Source organism: Eurosta solidaginis, chromosome 1, assembly GCF_040869045.1.
Source record: "Eurosta solidaginis isolate ZX-2024a chromosome 1, ASM4086904v1, whole genome shotgun sequence".
NCBI lineage: Eukaryota > Metazoa > Arthropoda > Insecta > Diptera > Tephritidae > Eurosta > Eurosta solidaginis.
In genome coordinates this window covers 224,971,919-224,986,125 of record NC_090319.1, presented here as the reverse complement: position 1 = coordinate 224,986,125, position 14,207 = coordinate 224,971,919, and the positions used below count along the sequence as shown (strand labels likewise).

At 39.4% G+C, this 14,207-nt stretch overlaps 2 protein-coding genes across 5 annotated transcripts in view; one reads left to right on the top strand and one right to left on the bottom strand.

The window, feature by feature from the left end:
- The window catches only part of LOC137237035 (palmitoyltransferase ZDHHC15B-like), a 33,880-nt gene extending 20,224 nt beyond the window's left edge, over positions 1–13,656 (bottom strand). The window contains exons 1-2 of the mRNA XM_067760178.1: positions 12,419–13,656; positions 12,221–12,280 (exon numbers count right to left, since the gene is read on the bottom strand). Coding sequence (XP_067616279.1) covers positions 12,551–13,384 — 834 coding nt within the window. The 5' untranslated portion in view covers positions 13,385–13,656 and the 3' untranslated portion in view covers positions 12,221–12,280; positions 12,419–12,550. The remainder of the gene's footprint in view (positions 1–12,220; positions 12,281–12,418) is intronic.
- Positions 1–14,207, top strand: part of Cad86C (Cadherin 86C) — a 2,678,031-nt gene that overhangs the window by 312,173 nt on the left and 2,351,651 nt on the right. The gene's annotated exons all lie outside the window — the stretch shown is intronic.

The window sequence follows — 14,207 nt, the reverse complement described above, 5'->3', positions numbered from 1 at the left end:
GAAACCGAACATTATATACCCAGCTGTATGCTCTTATATATCTCATAATAGGCATACATTTAAAGAGAAATATTACGAACACTAAGTGATATGAAACCTGATATATACGACTGATACCCTTAGCGAGAAAAGTGTAGACGTTGCCGCGCGTGCTTTTTGCTTTTCAAAATATGTAGGGCCAGATTATGTATGACGCCGTGACACTTTACGTCGTTTGCGTGGCTGACTTTCAAATTAACCAGTAAGTACTTAATACCAAAATTTTATAAAGGAACTCCGGTTTACTGTAACGCACTGAAGTGAACGAATGCTCTTATATCATACGGATTTTCCATGCGCTATAAATAATTCGCCGCTTAGATACATATTTTAAATAAACTTTACGAAGTTGTTCATATAAAATTTTAACATTGTAGTTTTAGTACTAAATAATTACATACAAAATTATATTTCATTTTGAAATAACATTTATTTTTTATAGGAGTACTACCCGCAGTCAGAAACGAGTATGGCCGTCCAACAAGGCGCCCCAGTCGCTCCTTCTCTCTGCCAACCGGCGCCATTTGGTCACACCAAGGGAGTTTAAATCGTTTTCCACCTGGTCCTTCCAGCGGAGTGGGTGCCGCCCTCTACCTCTGCTTCCATAGGCGTGTTCCGATAGAAAAACTTTTTTGGCCGGAGCGTCATCTTTCATTCGCATAAAATGGCCTAGCCAGCGCAGCCACTGCGTTTTAATTCGCTGGACTATGTTGATGACTGCGTATAGCTCGTACAGCTCAACGTTAAATCTTCTTCGGTACTCGCCATCGCCAACGCGTAGAGGTCCATAAATCTTTCGAAGAACTTTTCTCTCGAACACTCCCAGAACCGCTTCATCTGATGTTGTCATGGTCCATGCCTCTGCACCATATAGCAGGAAGGGAAATATAATTGACTTGTAGAGTATGATTTTCGGCTGCCGGGAGAGGACTTAACTTTTCAATTGCCTACCTAGTCCAAAGTAGCGTTTATTGGCAAGAGTGATTCTTCGCTCGATTTCAGTGCTGATGTTGTGCTAGTGTTGATGCTGGTTCCCAATTAAACGAAGTCTTTTACTTAAATTATAATTTTTGGCGACCTTTTTCTTCAACTAATTGTCCTGTTTTGCTGGCTCGAGGTCCGTGTTTTATAAATTAAACACAATTGTTTCTTTTTTCAAAAAACCGATATATTTCGATTGCTCTACGGCAATCGTCTTCAAGGTTACAGAGCTAATAAAAACATAATAAAAACAACAAATATACATATCAAACATTTAACATACATTTACCTACTTTTCTTAACACGTTTGCTCTGTGTGACGTGGAGTATGGTACTGCCTTTTTCTTAGCAGGTGTTTGTAAATATGAGCGGAATGGTCCACATCACTCTTATATTTGAGTCGTATGTTTGTCGGTACGTTGATAATATGTAACATTTCAAGAGTAAATCGTTTATTATGGTGTTGTTCTTGTTGCAGTATTTTGGTCTCGTCAAAGTTAGGTATGTGCCCGCTAGTTGCACAGTGGGCCATGAGTGCGGTTTTGTGATTATTTAGTTAATGGCATTGTTTTAGATCCGATTTGTTTTGTGATAATCTTGTTTTTAATTTTGACTTGGTTGTACCGACATAAATGTTATTGCAAGTTTCCCCAACATTTGCTTTACAGGGAATTTTGTATACAGCGTTGATATATTCGAGTTGGTTTTATTGAAAATATTTTTTAATGTGTTAGAGGGCTTATGTGCTATTTTTACGTTTTCTTTGTTATAACAGTCAGACTTGTCCAGACGCTCTGACAGTTGTGGTACATAAGCCAGCGACTTAAAAATAAATGGCTTCTCGGGGTTTTGAATGTTTTTTGGAAGTTTAGCTTTTTTTTATTAATTTTTTGATTGTATATTTCGGAAAATCGTTATTTCTTAATATTGTGAATATTTCTTTCTTTATTTCATCGTTGTATACTTCGTCCGAGGTGTGCAGCATTCTACGTATACAGCCCATTGCAGTATTAATAATCATAGATTTAGGATGCTTTGTGTTTAGGCCACAGGCCTAAATATATCTTCCCCCCCCCCCCCCCCCCCCCCCCTGTAGCATAACTTTCTTTGTTTATTTTCTTCGTTACTACCACCCGCATATTCTTGTGATAACTATACATACAGGCATGTGTGAGTGGTAGTACGTATGTATCTTAGATGTTTACCGCTGTGAGCCCGTGGTACAGAAACTTTGTTGCCGGGAAACCCAACGAATTGGCTGTATCGTGGGTTCATCGGCTCATGTGGAAAAGAGTCTCGTCCTCTTTTGATCCAGCAGCCAGCAAAGGAACACGTAATCGCCCGTTCACGTAAGTTGTCAAATTCATAAAATAAATAATAAAATAAATGTAAGGCGCGATAACCTCCGAAGAGATCTAAGGCCGAGCTTCTCTTCCAATTTGCGTCGTGCTCCTCTTGATTTTTCCCTACAAATTGGCCGGACGGGACCTACATGTTTTATGCCGACTCCGAACGGCATCTGCAAGGCAGATGAGTTTTCACTGAGAGCTTTTCATGGCAGAAATACAATCGGAGCGCTTGCCAGACACTGCCGAGGGGCGACCCCGCTTAGAAAAATTTTCTTCTAATTGAAAAATCTTATTTCTAAAATTTTGATGTTGCTTTGCCCGGGAGTTGAACCCAGGGCATACGGTGTGATAGGCGGAGCACGCTACCATCACACCACGGTGGCCGGTGGCCGTCATTTTCATTTTCACAACATCTGTTAATAAATTTCCTTAACACTTGTTGTATTTATACATCTTGAATAAAAAATACTGTGAATTCCCTTGTATTAATACAAAACCCTTTTTGGTGTTTGTATTTTCTTACTTTTTTTTCGCCTTAACCTAATCTTTAACAAATACGTGGGTACGCGCCGTTGCCACCACGCATTTGTACATGGTCCTTACCACGCCGGTAAGAAGAGCCAATTAACTATAGCTACAGTCCACTCCACTCCCTAGGCAATTAATAGGAAGCAGATCCACCAAACACACATTTACGATCGTGATAATAATCTTCAGCAATTGGCACACACAAACAGATTTGAGCGACATCCAACCTCCAAACAACATCAACAACACCAACAATCCACAAAAAGTCAATCTACTAATCCGGATCGGCAATTTATTGAAAGGTACGTGGTTTAAAAATATTCCGTGCTAGGTAGGGTTTTCTTTAATTTCACATTTAATAAAATTTCACAAATAAAAATAACAAATTACAAAGTGATTATATCAAACAGTGCAAGTGATTTTTTTTTTCGTGCAAAAATAGAAAAAGGCGCTTAACGCAGTTATTTAAAGTTTGTGCAACACGCCTTGTGACTATCCGGAACAATCCCCCACCAGCGGTAAGATTTTCCGGACACAGCTCGAGGTAGCATAACACTGCTCTAAAAGGTTAACATAACCTCAAAGATTTGCGTCACTTTTCTATTTTCACCTCTGCAGGATTTATCTGAAAAAATTCATTTAATCCACTGCCCAAAAATTCGATTTGTTAAGGTTACTTATTCAGAAACCTGTCAATTTATTTAGGCGCACATTTAATTAAATACAATTTTCTTCCACATAAAAATCACTTGCACTTATTTACACGGGCATTACTGCAATTTATTTTGTTGTTTCAGTGCAAAGTGCACTTATTTTTAAAATTACACATATTGTTGTTGTTGTTTGGGTGGCCAAAAGGGCTTATTTCTTGTTCAATTTTTTAAAATTGAATTATTATTTATTTTGCGGCAATACACAAATCAGTTTTGACTGATCTAATTTTTTGTGATACAAAAGATCACAGTCCTTGGTTAAATTACCAAAAAGTCCATAACGAACGTTCATACATTTCTTTATTTTTTCACTAACACCACTTTCTTCACTAGCCATTACTTATTGGCTTACACAAGTCATTGGCACATCTGCATTAGATCATTCTTTGAATAATTACGTGGGTGCGCGCCGTTGCCACCACGAAAATTGCACATTCTTTAAATTAATTCCTAGCTTTCCCGCAAGCTTCGAGGCCACTTCCTCGAGAGATCTCTCTCAAACACAGTCCTTCGTTTCAGTTCATTTTCACTCAATACTCTCTGCAAAGGCAATTAATCAATTAATATTTCAATAAATTTTCATATAATGGATACCTATATACGCCAAGCAGAGGCAGTGACTGAGTTTGAAAATGACTATCATGATATGTCCCCTTCAGACCATACAAAACACACCCTCTTAGTCCAAAAGGAGGAGTTGAAATCGCTATGGGAGAAGGCGAAGCAGACATATGAGGAACTCTTGAGCTCCTCAGAACTGGAGGCAAAAGAGCTGTCGGCCATCAAAAAGAAGCACAAAATTGCATACTTCAGCTTTCTCAAGTGCCAGGCAGCGATGGCTGAACTTTCGGAAAAACTTGAGAAAGCCGAAAAGAAAGAAGAAAGCTCAGGAGACAGGGAATATCGCGTGCGCCTGCCACCGTGTGATACGGACGTTTTCAAGGGAGATTACCTTTCTTGGCCTTCATTTAGAGACATGTTCACTGCTATATATATACGTAACAAAAACCTAGAAGCAGTAGAAAAATTATATTATTTAAACCAAAAGACTCAAGGTGAGGCCAAAGAGATAGTTGGGCGATGTCCTTTAACGAAAGACCCTTTCGAAACAGCGTGGAAAAATCTTTGTGACAGATACGAAAATAAACGTATCTTAGTAAACGCCCAATTAAAAATTCTTTTTAGTTTGAAAGCAGTTGAGAGTGAATGCGGTAGCTCCATAAAGAAACTGCAACGTGAAATAAATAATTGCATCTCGGCGCTCCAATGTCATCACATAGACATATCAAACTGGGATGCAATTATAACATATCTATGTTCCACAAAACTGCCAGAAACCACACTGGCACTCTGGGAACATAAAATTGAATACAAAACGGAAATTTCAAAATGGGCTGATATGGATAGATTTAAGGAATTTTCATTGGGACTCTGCATATAATCTTCCACCTTATACTAGTCGGTTAAGGCTTATCAATCTTCCAACTCTCGCTAGCCGTAGAGAAATGCTAGGAGTATTATTTATGGCTAAACTACTGAATGGACTAATTTCTAGCCCCTTTCTTTTGAACGAAGTAAACTTCAATATCCCATCACGAGCGTCAAGACATTACAAACCTCATCTTTTGAGGCAGTGTAGAACTAACTTCGAATTAAATGAACCTTTCCGGTGTTTGTGTTATGATTTTAACTCTCACTCGAATTCATTTGATATAACGGATTCACTTTTTACTATAAGGAAAACTGTCCTATCCTATCTTAACTCGTAACAAAATAAAAATAAAAATAAAAAATAAAAATCTTTATATGCTAAATCCTTAACTTATTTAACAATTTACTATATGTATAATTTTCTACTGTTATGTATATAATACTCAGCTGATGATTTTTATTCTGTAGCTGAGCAGTTTTAGATCTCGACGCTTAACAAACCTCCGCCTATCAACAACTCGGCAAAAACAATAACAAATCCGTGCGTCATGCGGATGCGCCCCTCGTGTCGGTTGGGCGGGCTTTGGAGGGTATTAATCCGTTGGGTTTATTATTATTATTATTATTCTTATCCAATCGTTTCCAAACCTTAGAAACCGTGACTGATCTGAGAGGGGATACAGCTTCCAAAACCTCAAAGCCACAAGTATCTCGTTCGACAACAGATACATCGGCTAAAAAATTAGGTTCCTATCAGGCAAGTGCAAGTGTAGCCAAACCTACGTGTAAGATGTGCAAAAGTCCTGCACATCGAATTTCAAAGTGTGAAAAGTTCTTACGTTTAACACCCAATAAACGGTTTGAACAAATTAAGAGCAGCCGTGGGTGTATAAACTGCCTTTCTGTTGGCCATTCGGTGACAAAGTGCACCAGCCAAATGAACTGTGCCACATGTCATTTAAGACATCATACGCTGCTTCATATTTCGAATCAGCCAAAACCAACCAATACTTCAGACACTATCGGATCATCTGCATCTACCTCACGGGAAGCTCAAATACGACGCAATGCTGAAAGGGAAAATGCTCCGATTAATAATGTGAACTCATGTTTCGCAAATACAAATAAAGGGGTATTACTAGGGACAGCTCAGGTCAATATTCATTTTAATGGTGTTGACTATTCGGCGAGAGCCCTAATAGACTCGGGATCGGAATGTTCATTCATTACGGAGAAACTAAAGCGCAGAATTAATCTGCCATCCAAACACTTGCATGCCCAAGTTTCGGGCATCAATAGTACAATGTCTGCACAAGTAAAAGAAGCGTGCAACATACAACTGCGGTCACCAACCGACCCATTAATCAATATCAATACGATCATGCTGGTTTTACCACAATTGACAGGGAATCTTCCAACTTGCCAAATAAACGCAATGACTAGGCAAGCATTCCCTGACTTAGTACTGGCTGACAAACGATTCTTTGTCAATGAGCCAGTCGATCTAATTCTGGGCGGAGACATATACCCCAAAATTATGTTATGCGGCATTAGGAAAGATGTGCTAAACACATTAATAGCACAGGAAACGGTGTTCGGCTGGATTTTGACAGGCCGGACAGATGCGGTTGATACAAATAAAACCCTAGTTTCATATTTTAACGAGGTCACGTTAGACAAACAACTGGCGGCTTTCTGGGAGATAGAGGAAATTCCAAAGAAGAGAAGCATCAATAACGATGACACTTACTGCGAGGAGCTATACAAATCCACAACAGTTCGGAACAATGATGGCAAATACGTAGTCTCGCTACCCTTTAGGAAAGAGTTTAACTTAGGCCCCTCATTAAGAAGTGCGTGCTCTCAATTCTATCGCAACGAGATACGACTTGCGAAAAACCCAGTCCTTCAAACGGAATACAATAGAGTTGTATCCGAATATGAAACTTTAGGGCACATGAAACAAATAGGCAATATTTCGCCAGACTCAAATGACTGTTACTTCCTACCTCACCATGCTGTTATAAAGGAGGGAAGTACAACGACAAAAGTCAGAGTCGTATTTAATGCATCTTGTCCTACCACTAATGGCAAAAGTCTTAACGATGCCTTATATCCAGGTCCGATTCTTCAATCCGACCTGACAATCCATATACTACGTTGGCGGCTGTTCAAATACGTATTTAACAGCGACATAGAGAAAATGTATCGCCAAATATTGGTCAATGAAGACCAAACAAAATATCAGCGAATCATATTTCGCAAATGCCCCAAAAACCCAATTAACATTTATGAATTGAAAACGGTAACCTTTGGGGTTAATTGTGCTTCGTATCTTGCGATTCGAACGCTGCACCAACTAGCTGATGACGTGGAGACATCGCATCCAATGGCAGCAGATATACTGCGAAATTGCATGTACGTTGATGACGTACTCGCCGGTGGACACAACATCGAAATTACAATCAAGGCAAGGGACGAAATATCATCGGCATTGCAATCGGCAGGTTTCCCATTGCGAAAATGGACGTCCAACTGCAAGAAAATTCTACAGGGTATACCGAAGCAACACCTATTAACCGAGGATTTTCTTGAGTTTGAAGACACCAGTATGGTAAAAGCACTCGGTATCAGGTGGAACGCCCATTTCGACTACTTCTACTTCACAGCGAAACCCTTTGACAATAACCATGCCGTAACAAAAAGGTCAATACTTTCTGCGATCGCAAAACTTTTCGACCCTCTTGGCTGGCTGGCACCAGTCGTAATTGTAGCCAAAATAATAATGTAAAATATTTGGTTGGAAGGGACAGGCTGGGATGAAGATGTGTCTGAAACTACTCTACATCGGTGGCAATTATTCATGACTGACTACGAAAAGATCAACGATATACGCATACCGCGGTGGGTTCACTACACATTGAAGGACAATGTCGAAATACATGGATTCAGCGATGCCTCGGAAAAAGCATATGCCGCCACTGTCTTCCTTAGGGTACAAACGAAGGATCAAGTCTTCACCAACTTGCTGATGGCCAAGACGAGAGTAGCCCCGGTCAAAACTATATCATTGCCACGACTGGAACTCTGCGGCGCAGTCCTACTTGCAGAAATGATAGATTCGGCCATAGAAAATATGCAACTTTCCAATATTAAAGTAACCCTTTGGACAGATTCGACGATAGTACTGGCATGGATCCGAAAACCACCATGTTCGTGGTCAACGTTTGTGGCACATCGAATACCGAAAATTATCGACAAAGTTGGAGACAAAGTATGGCGGCATGTAGACTCTGCGTCAAACCCTGCAGATTTGGCGAGCAGAGGCCTCCTCGCTTCGGATCTAATCGACAATTCTTTGTGGTGGCAGGGACCTTCTTGGTTACAAGAAGACAACGAAAATTGGCTAACACAAGAAGAAGATTACAACACGAATATCGAAGAAAAGAGGGTGAAAGTTCATACAACTTCGTTCAAAAATAACTTTGATATTCTAGATAGGTTTTCCGATTTACCAAGGGCCTTGCGGGTTATATCCTATATTCTTCGGTTTTTCCAGAATACGCACCCAACAACTAAAGCCTCCTTTAAAAGGGATTCTCATTCGATAGCTCCTGACGAAATAGAAAAAACAACACGAAGATTGATAACAATATGCCAGAGGCAACATTATCAAGAAGAGTACGCAAATTTGAAGTCAGGAAAACTTATAAATGGGAAGAGTGAGATTTTACCCCTGAACCCATATATAGATGAAGAAGGCATCATTCGAACTGGGGGGCGGACAGGGGCATCGAAAGACATGTCCCATAATGAAAGTCATCCCATTATTCTTCCTTACACTTGCAGGTTATCCAGACTTATAGTCCAATCCTCTCATGAGACCACCCTGCATGGAGGGAACCAGCTGATGCTACGTCATATCCGCACTCAGTACTGGATCCCACGTGTTAAAATAATGATAAGGTCGGTTATCCACAACTGCAAAGTCTGCACTATTTACAGGAAGCGGACACAAACGCAACTTATGGGGATCCTTCCGAAGGAGCGCACCACCTTTTCTAGGGCCTTCACCAACACCGGGGTAGATTTCGTGGGACCATTCGATATAAAATGCTACAGAGGGAGGGGATGTCGAATTTCGAAAGGATACGTTTGCCTGTTTGTCTGCTTTTCGCCGAAAGCCATTCATCTAGAAGCGACAAACGATCTTAGTACCGGGTCCTTCCTAGCTGCCTTCGCCAGATTCGTATCCAGACGAGGCTGTCCGAAAAATGTTTACTCCGACAATGGTACTAACTTTGTCGGAGCTTCTCGATCTTTACGATCCGAGTTTAAAGCATTTCTGCGTGAAGCAAGGGACGGAACGTTGACTAAATATAGCCATCACATTATAGAATGGCATTTTATACCGCCAAGCGCTCCTCACATGGGAGGTTTGTGGGAAGCGGGGGTAAAAAGTTTTAAGACCCACTTTAAAAAGATCGCGTCCGATCATAAATATACTCTCGAAGAGTTTACAACCCTCTTGTCAAATTGAGGCTTGCCTCAACTCGAGACCTCTAAGTCCCTCATCCAACGACCCTTCCGACCTGGAGCCGCTTACTCCAGGCCATTTTCTCGTAGGTGGGCATCTTTTAGCTCCACCTGAACTCGACTGTAGTGAAAACCCTGCCTCCATTGTAAACCGATGGCAAAAGATGAAAGCCCTTCATCAGACCTTTTGCAAAAGATGGAAATCGGAATATCTCACCGAGATCCAGAAAAGGTATAAATGGAAACATCCACAATCCAACTTAAAACCCGGGGACCTAGTCGTCATCAAGGAGGATAACCTACAACCGAACGAGTGGAAAATGGGGAAAGTCGTCAACACACACCCAGGTTCCGATAACCGCGTACGTGTTGTTGACGTTCATACAATGAAGGGACAAATTACGAGACCAATCTCGAAATTGGTACTACTTCCGCCCAACGACAAGGAAAATGAACTTTAATAGTCCATGTCCCTTTATTCCAAATAGCCCAGCTCTCGCTCATCCCGAACGAGGCCAACACACCGATAACCCTGCTCTCATTCCCCTGAACAAGGCCAACATACCCTAACGCAGATTCACTATCTGCCACAGAATCCGAAATTAAATTAGCCGTTAAATCATCAAAGAAATTTATTCATATCGTCACCAGAATAATCAGCGACTCAAAAAAATATTCAAATATAAATAAAGTGGAAAATTAAGAAAATGAGAAAATAAACCGCACAATATTCCACTTCCTCAAACCCTAGAAATTCCACTGCGAATTCTCCTAACAATATCCACCTTCTGTTTTCCTATCATATCCCACTTTTAAGAATGAACTCGAAAGGTAAATTTCAATATATATGAGATTCGTCGTTAAAATCTGAAAACTCAAACGGTTTGCATAAAATTCCAAATAAATAGCTGGAAACAATCGAATTTCTCACGGGAATAATTACAAATAAATTAACTTGTCCTCTTGTCAAAGAAACATTGGCTTAAATAACGAACATTTGTCAACAGCCCCAAAAAGTATTACATTTTTTTTCCACAACATTTTACCCCAGACAGCATTCTTTGAAAATTGTAATCAAAACAAAAACGAACCATGGTGTATGATTACAAACAATCAAAAGCTGCCAGAGCAAACTGTCATCGAACGTGTCGTTAACTCGGACACACTCATACCATCAGAGACGGAACAAAAACTTATTACTTTTGCAATTGAATCTCTATCCCGTAAATAATTCACACCCAGAATTTATCATAACACCTCTAATAACAACTCATACCCAACACGAAAATATCGAAATTTGGTTTCATACCAAATAGGGAACTAATCAAATTGAATCCCTGGCAAATCGTTTTAGAAACATGTCAAGCATTCCTTGGCAATTTAGAAATGGAACCAATAGCTACTAGTAAATATTTCGTGAATTGATAAAAGCTATGTTGGTTTGGAATTTTATCCAAAAATACACTATATCAAATTTTGTTTCAAAACCCCCCTATGTGAGCATAAGTTCAATGCATTTTGACATAAGATGGAGTGAATGAAAGGCATTCTGAGATAGGGCGACAGAAGGGTTAAGCTTTTGTGCCGTCCTGCTACACAGGGAGTATTCAAATTTTGAATCTGAAATTTCTGAAAGCTCCTTTACGTTAAGTATTAATGGAAGTGTTCCCATTGCCCAAATTCTTAGCGGAGGTGAATGTTCCGAACATAAGAAAGGAATAAGTTAACATGCTCAAATGTACTCATATTTCTTTATAGCATATCTACTATTTGCTAGTGACATTTTTATGTGAATCGGTTTACTGGCCGAGCTTTTGACGTTGAACGATGAATTGGTTTAGGTTTAATATGGCCTTAGGTTTACGCAAGTGCGCGATTCCTTAATGTCCGTGCTTTTCATAAAACCTATGTCCAGCCACACCAAAAGATCGTGGCATGGTTAATAAATTCATCACAAAATTAAAAAGTTGGCTAAGCAGTTATTCAGTTCAGTATATATCGGGTATTCATAAACTGATTTTTCTGATATTTCTACTACTAATATTTTTTCGAATAATAGGCATACCCATGGAAAGATCACCACAGATGACGGGACAACAGTCTATATTGGTCTATGCAGTCTCTCCCTATAGATACTAGATTCGTAATCACTTGGTCACAACATCAAAAGTTCTCAAATGCACCAGAATTTAGGAAGTGCAATTGTCGTTACACGGTTGCACATTTGTGTTTTTAATAGTTATTTATTGTAGGTACACACATTTGTATTCCGATTCTAACTCCCACAACTTAACAAATTTTAATTACAAAGTAAATCATATCGGATTTCCGGCAATTTTCAATTACCACCTAATCATTCCATGAGAGAATCAAAAAACGTTGCGGTGCATAAACTAAATTTCATTGCTTTTTAATTCAAAACTACACAAAATATTTCAGTATTAAAGAACTATGAGTGATCCTAGCACACATTATCTTAGTTGAGATAAATGTATTTTGACGAAAGCGTTATATCCATAACATTATGTGCAACAACCGTGTAAAATGTTACCTCTTTAGCCGGAGCTTTGAATTTGACGCTTTCATACAACTATACATGAAATTTCATATATGTATACCCCTACCCTCATTTGTCTCACTTACCCAGTCAGGTGCTAGTAGTTGATAAAAAGTGCCCGGGGCGTTTCAATCCACTTTTGGCTTCTAAAATGAAAAAAAAAAAATCAGCGTTATTCCTATACTGACTGAGATCCTGAATGATTGTGCCAAACGACGAACGAGCAGACGTAACCTCAAGTCCACCTTGTGCATCATTTAAATCATTGTCAAACTTTAACTTACCTGGAGTTCCACCTTTGCGTTAGAATAATTAATAAACGCCTGATCATGCTCAAAACGTCAAAGAACAAATCCAATGCATGCTATACTAAGTCACGATTGCCTGCGCGACATTTCTCCGCAATGTTCTGGGTATCAAACACCATTAAGGCGACCATTACAAACACACCGATATAGAGTAGGACCACCAATACGGAAAATTGGCGCACGAAAAGCCTCCAACGTTGTGCGATTCATAAGCGTCAAGTATATATGATAACCGAAAAGGCTCACCAAACTTATAGCAAACATAAGTGATACAAAGAACAGGAACAGTATGTGAAATCGTCCCATGCCACCATTCAAATCGCCCCGCCAAAAACGTATAAAATATTCCAGCGATGTTAAGGCCACATACAAACAATAAAGTAACGCATAGCCCAAAAAAAGTACAAAATATTTGTAATTAGTAAAGTTAACACAATTATTCACCCACGGACAATGATGATCCATTTTGAGTACACAAGCGCCACAAACGCTGCAATGATGCGCATGATCTGGTTTGATTATTTTACATTTTTCACAAAAACGCACCGAGCCATTTAGCGTGCGATTTGTAACTGGCAGCGCTTTAGCAAAATTTTCTAAAATTCGTTTCTGCTGGTCTTGTGTATCCGCATGGAAAATATATTCTATGTCAGCTTCGGGTATGTGCCAATTCGATGGCACTGTACCGACTGGAGTAAATATGGTATTCCAATAGGACCAAAAGAAGAGTATACATATTATATGATAAAAGATGAGAAAAACAATTTGCTCAAATGTGTTTTCAATAGAAAGCAGACATAACTGCACCACATAAGCATAGTAGGACCACGCAATAACCGCTGCTATGAATATGACTGGTATCCATTTTATAGCCACCATACAACCGGCGCATGGTATTGATCTCTTACCGTCGCTTTCATAATTTCCCATTCTGGCTGGCATGAATTATGGAAGTAAATTTCTCAAATATTTAAGTAAATATGTTGAGCTAAAGTTGGCCCCGTGACGACTCTTGCAAATCCATCTAGTTGCCAAAATTGCAGATAGCAGATGGAAAGCACTTCGGAATCGGCAATTTTTGACTCGCAAAAAACAATGCACATTAACACTACGCTAGAGATATCGCCAAAGTAAGCGCTAAACACCACTGATCGCTTGATGCTTTTACTTTTCAAGAAGTTTAAGCAAATATTAGCGAGGCAGTATTCATAAACTTTAATTCACTACACCTTTTCCCTTTCCCAACTCAAATGCTTACATATTACATTTTTTTGTACAAAATTATTCGTTTCCTTTTTCTACCAACTTGTGAGGCAGCACTCGCAGAATCTAACGCCAAACTTCTCCGTTTTCTGGGCAATTTTAAAATGGCATTTCTACAATCTAACACTTAACTGTCAATTATGAATATAACTATTACGGCGAGTAACTCTCGCTTTGTTCAATTTAATATTTTCTGCTCCAAAAAACGGAAATACTCCCAGCGAAAGTGAAATTAAAAGTTTTCTTCCCGAAAATTTTCACCACAGTTGCAACTTCTTTTGTTTCCACACTACGGAAGCCGTTCTCACCGCGTGTTTTATATGAATGACATTTTTTTTCATTCAGGAAGTGAGAAATTGTAGAAAACGTCAAAATCTCTACATTTAATGTCTGACTGTCAATTATTATTGCAAGACAAACGTTAGGCCTCATGCGCAAGCATCTCGCGCACTACACGTCATGCACTACACGCCGCACTCCACGTCACGTACTACACGTCAGG